The sequence below is a fragment of the Heliangelus exortis genome, chromosome 20, assembly GCF_036169615.1.
Source record: "Heliangelus exortis chromosome 20, bHelExo1.hap1, whole genome shotgun sequence".
NCBI classification, from domain to species: Eukaryota; Metazoa; Chordata; class Aves; order Apodiformes; family Trochilidae; genus Heliangelus; species Heliangelus exortis.
In genome coordinates this window covers 8,350,463-8,358,174 of record NC_092441.1, presented here as the reverse complement: position 1 = coordinate 8,358,174, position 7,712 = coordinate 8,350,463, and the positions used below count along the sequence as shown (strand labels likewise).

At 56.7% G+C, this 7,712-nt stretch overlaps 2 protein-coding genes across 2 annotated transcripts in view; one reads left to right on the top strand and one right to left on the bottom strand.

Annotated features, from left to right (window-relative positions):
* The window catches only part of EVPL (envoplakin), a 345,937-nt gene that overhangs the window by 59,588 nt on the left and 278,637 nt on the right, over positions 1-7,712 (top strand). The window lies entirely within an intron of this gene.
* On the bottom strand, positions 1,725-5,165 carry QPRT (quinolinate phosphoribosyltransferase). The gene is made up of 4 exons (XM_071764160.1): positions 5,049-5,165; positions 4,116-4,687; positions 2,498-2,629; positions 1,725-2,385 (listed from the first exon to the last, which is right to left on the bottom strand). Exons 2-4 carry the CDS (start codon positions 4,680-4,682, stop codon positions 2,170-2,172), a joined length of 915 nt encoding a protein of 304 aa, XP_071620261.1. The 5' UTR covers positions 4,683-4,687; positions 5,049-5,165; the 3' UTR covers positions 1,725-2,169.

Genomic DNA, 7,712 nt, shown 5'->3' with positions numbered 1-7,712 from the left:
CAGCCAGCAATCAGGCCATGGGTTTGCATTTTACCAAAACCCACCAATATACCACCCCTCAGCAGCCACTCTCCCACTGTTGCTCAATAGGGCTCCAAAACTCCGAAGGAATAGGCCTGGCAAACAAATGCAAAGAGTGACCACTGAAAACTTCTGATGGTCTTTTAAAGCTGTGGTGCTGAGGGCCATGGTTTGCCAGGGGCCTTGGCAGTGCTGGATTAATGGGTGGACTTGATGGTTTGTAAGGTCGTTTCCAAGCAAGACAGTTCTGTGATTCTGTGATTCTGAGGCCCAGGAGATCTTCACAGCTGCTTTGTCCTACAGGACAGTCCCAGCAGAGCCTCAGCCAACTGCAATCAGTTGTTCTGCAGCCCTGCACTGTCATTCTGCCAGCTCTCCTCTTTCTGCACCATCATTGCCTCCAGGGCTGCCCTCGCCCTTCCCCTCCCCAGCCTGATCCCCCTTGTCTGTCAGTACAAGACCAGCCCTCATCAGCTCATCCAGGGGCTGTCTCATCCTGTTCTCAACACCCTGCAGGCATCTCCTGGGTGTTGTATGTCCAGCCCTGGGAGCAGGTTGTGGCATGGAGGACCTGTGACTATGAGGCTTCCTCTTTTGGCTCTCCCCACAGCATCACCCTCACCAGACTCTCCTGGGACTGCCCCCCACCAGGGCTCACCCCACTGATCCATCTCCTAGAGGGCTGGGTTCCTTCACCCTGAGAGCACCTCCTCTCCTGATCTTTCTGTCCTTACTCTCCTGATCATCCTGCCCCCAATCATTTGAGCTGTCCCCATGTGCCTCAGCCCCAGGGGACAAGGGGCTGGGCAGCTCCTCCAGGAGCTCCAGCAAACCCTTCAGTCAGGGTGAAGGACAGGGAGCAGGGTGGGAGAAGCTGTGGGGGGAAGGAGTGAACCCCAGCAGGTTCAGGCTGCTCCCAGCTCCAGGTCACCCCCAAATTTCTCAAGGGGAAGGTCCTGGCAGGGATGGCTACAAAGAGACCACGCTGGGAGGGAGAAGGACCAAGGGAAAAGCAGCTCTGGAGTTTGAACAAGCCCCAGAGTCTGCTGAAGGGCAGCTCTGAGTGATCCCCCCTTTCCTCTCCCAATTCATCTCTTTCCTCATAAATAAGAATGATAAAATCAATAATAATAAATTTCCTCTCTTCACTCTCAGTGTCATGTGACCAAAGCTTGGGCCTTTGGGCACCATCTTGCCCAGCTCATCCCCTCTCCCCCACCCCTGTTCCCCCCTAAACCAAAGGTGACATGGAGGTGGCAGGGAGCTGGCTGGGGGTGGGGACACGGAGGGGAGATGGCAGGGGTGGTGGTGGGAGGGTGATGGTGTTTTGTGGGTGGGTGAGGGTTGGGGGGGATGATAGGAAAATGGAAGCTGGGTGGGAGGTGGTGGTGAGATGGTGGGTAGTTGATGGGTGGGTGGGTTGAGTGAGGGATGATGGTGAAACAGTTGGTGGTGAGATGTCACGGTGGTGACAAAACAGTGGCTGTGTGGCTGGGTGGGAAGTGATGGTTGGGATAGGTGGGGGTTGAGGAAGAGGCTGGCCAAAGGTGGTATCAGAAGTTCTTGATTCCCCCAATTTGTCCCTATTCCCATTAAAACCCTTCTTGGATCCCCCAAGATCCCCATCTCCAGAGTGTCATCCCAGATGCCTGGGTCCCTTCCAGGATGCCTGGCTCCCCTGTCATGCTCTTTTGCACATGAAGTCATGGGTATATTTGTCATGTTTCTTTGCAAAGGGGCCCAAATTTGGGGGGATACACAAGAGGGGGAAGTCGGGGAGGTGTTTTTTTGGGGTGGGAGGAGTACAACATCGTAGTGAGGGTGGTTTGGGTATGCCCAGGGTGGATTTCTGGGGTATCCTGGATGGGGGGCTAGGGTCCCAGCAAGCCCTAGTGAACCCCAGGGTGAATTTTGGGATTCCCCTTATGGTGGGATGATCAGGGGATCCCTAGGGTAGAGATTCCTGGACCCCCCCTGGATGTGGGGCTGGGATCCCAGTGAAACCCAGGGTTGATTTTGCTGTTCTCTTGGACATGGGGTGGAGCTGTGGGTTCCCCAGGGTGGAGAGGAAGGTTTCTGGGGTCCTTCTGGAAGTGGACCTGGGGTCTCACCAAGCCCCAGTAACCCCCAGGGGGGCCATTTGTGACCTCAGCGTGTCCCCTCATCCCCATCCCCTTCCCCAGGGCTCAGGACACGAAGGGAGAAGTCGAGAGCCGGGGCACTGTGGGTCAGACACCCCATGGAGATGACATCAATGTGGGGCCCCAAAAACTGAGGCAGAGTCTCCAGGTTGATCCCACCACTGGCCTCCAGGGTCACCCGGGGGTGGGCGGCCTTGACCACCGCAGCTGTGGCGTGGAGCTCCTGTGGGGGGGTTGGGGTGGGGTGTGTTTAATGAGGCTGCCCCCCAACCAGTGCCCCCCCCCCCCACCAGCCCTTCCCCCCCAGCTCCACACTTAGGGGTCAGAGCTCAGACCTGGGGGGTGAAGTTGTCCAGGAGGACGATGTCAGCGCCGGCCCCAGCCGCTGCCATGGCCTCCCCCTGTGTGCTGCACTCCACCCCCAGCCGGCGAGTGAAGCCCCCTGCCCGCCGGGCCACCTCCACCACCTGGGGACAATGAGGGGTGTCCCCATGGGGGTCACTTGATGGGGGGGGGACCTCTTGACCCCTCCCCAGTGAGCCCCAAAATGGCATCGCCCTCTCCCAGCAACCCCAAAATGGTGGCACACTCCTCCCCTGTTGACCTGCAGGTCCCTAAAATTAGCCCCCCCCCACCCCCCCATTGAATCATCCCAATTTTCTTCCAAAATGACATCACCTCTCCCAGAACCCCCAAAATGAAATTTTTCCCCCATTGAAACTCCAGTGATCCCCCCAAATGGTGAACTTCCTGTCTCCCCCCACCCAAAATCCCCCATTGACTCCCAAAATTGGGGTTACCCCAATGACCCCTAAAATGGTGACCCCTCCCACACAGCACCCCCTAAATGATGCCACCCCCACTGAACCACCCATACCTTGACATCCAAAATTGGGGTACTCCCACTGACCACTGCTATTGACCCCCCCATTGAGTCCCCACTGCTCCCCTCAAAGAGGGATCCGTCCCCATTGCTCCCCAAAAGTGCTGTGCCCCCACCCTGACAACCCCCGAGCCCCCACCCAAATAAGCTCCACCTCAATCCCCCCCAAAAAAAGAAAATTGCACTCCCCACACTCCCAATGTCCTTCCCCAAATGGGTCCCTCCCATGTTACCCTAATTTTTGGGACCCCCATCACCTCCCCCATATCCCCATTCCCCCAAATAGGGCTGCCCCTTCACCCCACCCTGAATTTGGTTCCCCCAGTCACTCCCACAAAATTAGAATGCTCCCCCCCCCAGCCCCCCAAATGGGGTCCCCCCATTGCCTCCCCAAATGCTCCCTCCTATTGTCCACCCCTGAAATAAGGGTCCCCCTCCCAAATTGGGTTCCTCCCCCCACATTGTTTGCCATCCTTCCCCAATCTGGTACCATCCCCCATGACACCTTCCCTTTGTCCCTCTTCCCCTTCCCCCCAAACTGGGGTCCACTTCCCCAGTGGGTTCACTCTCTGATTTTCCCCCAAAACTCCCCCCCAAAATTGGCCATCCACCACTGCCTGCTCCAAATCGGGTGTCCCCCCCATATCCTCCTTGAGTGCCCCCCCCCCCATTGCCCACCCCTCCCAAATAACAGGAATAAATCATCCCATTGCACCTCCCCCCCTGAATAGATCCCCCCATGCCATCGTTATGGAGTTTCCCCCCAATTGGGAAGTCTCCCCCCCCAGAATGACCTCCTCTTCCTCCACCAATGGGGTCCACACATTCCTCCCCCCAAAATAAGGTGTGTTTCCCCCAAACACCCTCCATTACCCCCCCCCCCATTACCCTATAGCCCCCATACTGCCCCCCCCCCCCCCATTCCCCACCACTCACAAATTAGGGTGCCCCCCAAACTGATTTACCCCCATTGCACCTCCTCCCCAAGACTTCACCTCCTTCCTCCCACCCCAAATGATGTCTCCCACCAAAGTTAGGGTCCCCCTCCCCAAACTGGGGTCCCCCCCCACCTGCTCAAGGGGGGCTCGGGCAGCCGCCAGGTGATTGTCCTTCAGCAGCAGCAGTCCCCCCCCCCCCAAAACGTGGCGGTGGGGGTCGGCCCCCCCAACTTCCAGTGCATATTTCTCAGCCAGTCGGAAGCCAGGGGTGGTTTTACGGGTCCCGGCTATCACCCCCCCCCACTGCACCCCTTGGGCTACCGAAACGGCCTTTGCGGCCACCGTGGCCACCCCGCTGCAGCGCCCCAGGAGATTTAGGGCCACTCTCTCGGCCAAGAGCAAAGAAGCCCCGGGACCTTTGACCTCGGCCACCACCGTCCTCTGGGGGGGCAATGGGGACCCTTCGGCCACCCGCCAGGTCACCTCACACCCCGTCACCCCAAAAACGGCCTCGGCCAAGGGGGAACCCGCCAGGACCCCCGGGGAGCTGCAGAGGAGCTGGGCCAGGCGGGGGGCCCGACCGATGATCCCCGAGGTGGGATCAAAGGTCGGGGCATCTTCATCCAACCAAGCCCGAGCCATGGCCTGGAGCTGGTGTGGGGGGAGGAAGGACCAGGGGTCTGGGCGGGAGGCGGCCATGGGACCTGTGGGGAGCAGAGAGAGGGGTAGGAAGAGGGGACAGAGGGGCAGCAGGAATTTGGGGGCACCATGAAAACATGGGCTTGCCCCAGAGACCACCCCACGGGTGGGTTCTGCCCTATAGGCAGCTCTCGCAGGGGGTTCCTGCCCCATCGACCCCCCCCAGGTGTGGGTCCTCCCCTGTGTTCATCCTGCCCATAGCTACCCATGCCCAACCCACGGGGTCCGACCCCACTGTCTGGGGGGTCCTGCCCTACAGATCTCCCCCCCACATCCCCCACCATAGTCCCACCCCACACCCCACATCCACAGTCACACCCCACACCTACCCCCCCCTACCCCCTCGCTCCCTGCCTCCCCCCTTACCTGGACCTCTGGGTTCCCTTTTCCCCTCCTCCCCCCACCCCTGACCCGGGGGGGGTCCAAAGTGCAGCCAGGATCGGCCACATCTCCCAGCCCCACCCTGAGCCACAAACGGGTCTGGAACCCCCCCTGCTATGGGGTTGGGGGGAACGGGTGGGGGGGGGGTCCCAGCACTGACCTGCAGAGCTTGGAGGTGAATGAGCCGCACCCCGAGGGGGAGTGGGGGGTCTTGGCTGGGGGTGGGACCCCCGTGGCTCTGCCCCCTGGCTGTGATTGGCTGCCCCACATGCCCCTGCCCCCCAGTAACCGAGGTGGGAATATTTAATGGCAATTAAAATTAAATAAATTAAATATTTATTCAATTAAATACTTATCGGCAATAAATAAGCAGCGCCCTGGGGGTACCCCATAGATGGGCAGCTCTACAATTGGCCTTGGTGGCTTTCTGGGGGTTAAACCCAAATCCTGCCGTGCTGGGTGACTCAGAGAGAAGGTAACAGGGGAGGAAAGGGATGTGGGGGGAAGGCAGTGACTCTCCCACCTTACACATCAGCAGGTTTCTCCTGCCTTGCCATCAGCATCGAGGACATCCAGAGGGAAGAGGCAGGTTGGGATGGACCAGAGGTTGGGATGTGCCAGACTGGAGGGCAAGGAAACTGGGTAGGACTGGGACTTCACACTTGTTTAGTAAGTGCTCCCTTTCCTGGTCTACGGCTGCACCGTCCCGGAGAAAATCCAAGTATCTCAGGCTGGGCAGACTCCTGGAGGGATGGAAGGGCTTTCCCTGACATCCGAGCAGACACAGTTCCACATGGGAACTGCTCCCCAGTGTCAAAAATCGCTGGGCACTCAAATGAAGATACCATGTTTGAACATCTCTGTGCTGTCTGTGCCCACCACGATGCAGCTGCATGCTCTCCATGGACAGAAGCTCATCTCCTCTCTTCAGCTTGTCCCTTGGGGACTTGGGGGAAAGATGCTGGGAAGAGATTTGGCAGTCATGGCAGTACAGAACCTGAGGTGAGTTCAAGGATTTGGCTGTCACCAAGGACACTGTTTTGTACTTCACTGGGAGCTTCTGAATCCAAAAGGGAAAGTCTGTGTCAGCTTTTCATCAGGTTTCAGCTCCAGGGGCTTCGAGGGCAGAGGAGATTTAAAAGAAAAAAAAATAGGAAACCAAACAAAACAAAAGCATACCATAAAAAAATACAGTTTCCTTCAAAGAGTAACAAGGTGGGGGATGCACCTAAGGAATGAAGAGAAAGGGTTTCTCCTGGGTAGCTATGACTCAGAAATGGCATTTTCTGTATTGTTGGAAGGGATGTCAAGTCAGAGGTGATTTATTCATGGCAAGATGATACAGTTGCTATGGAGAGCATAATGGGAAGAAACTCTTTTTCCATGCACAGTGGACTGAGGAGTGTTTGTCAGAGAGAAAAACTCAGCCAATGATGATCAGGAACATTAAAAATAAATAAATAAAAGCTGTCTGCAAGCACTTTCAGCCCATGGGTGAAGCACAGGGTCTGAGCTCATCCTGCTCTGCTTCCTTTCAGGTGGGCAGAGATCTCACCCCAGCTCAGGGGGGTCCCATCCACCAAACACAGGTGACACTATGATGTGCCTCAGTCTTTCCAGCTGGTGTTTGGGACAGAAGGGGCAGGGTCCTGCTCCGAGCTCGCAGAGAGTGAGCTGGATGTTGGGGCACTGAAAGCCCTGCCCAAAGATCCACAATAAACTTGGAGTAAACCTCCCAGTGCCTGATGAAGATCCAGAAAAGCTGGGGAGGGACTTAGGACAAAGGCCTGGAGTGACGGGATAAGGGGAAATGGCTTTAAACTGAAAGATTTTGTATTAGGAAGCAATTCTTTGGTGTGAGGGTGCTGAGCCCCTGTCCCAGGTTGCCCAGAGAAGCTGTGGCTGCCCCATCCCTGGCAGTGTTCCAGCTCCAGGTTGGATGGAGCACCCTGGGCTGTGGGAGGTGTCCCTGCCCATGGCAGGGGTGGCAGTGGATGATCTTTAAGGTCCCTTCTACCTCAATCCATCCTGAGATTATTGGATGCTATGTCCCATACAGCTCTACTCAAAGGCCAAGCTGAATCCTTCCTCTCCCCTTTCCCTGAGGAGTTGGAAAGGAAGGAAACCCTTCGAGTAGAGGAAAGAAGAGATGCAGCCAGACCCCCTCGAGTACTCTGTTAAGCAAAGTGCCACATCTAGAAGACATATGATGTTCCACAGCCCCTCAATAAACAGTCCCATTGAGGCTTGGTGAGGACAGAAGGCTGTGATCAGTGAACAAATACATCCAAAGAGATCAGGGCACTGAGCACTATGGGATATTAACCTGGGGAGGCAGCTTTTTGCCTTTACAAAGATTTTTCAGCCCATCCCAAAACCAGAATGTTGTGTGAGAAGCCCAGAGTCAAAGGGCTGGATATCTTGCTGCAGGAGCTGCACTCTCCTCCTGCAATACCGGGGAGCTCCAGAGCCCAGCCTGATGTTTTAGGATCTTGTTTCTGTTCTACTTCAGTCACCCTGCTGTGACACAGCCTGAGACATCCCCCTGCAAAGGCCCCCAGGCAGGGAAATGTCCACAGCCCAAGTTTCCAACAGACATTTATTTGTTTGGGTTGAAATCAATGCACATGAACCAGCATTGCTCCCGTG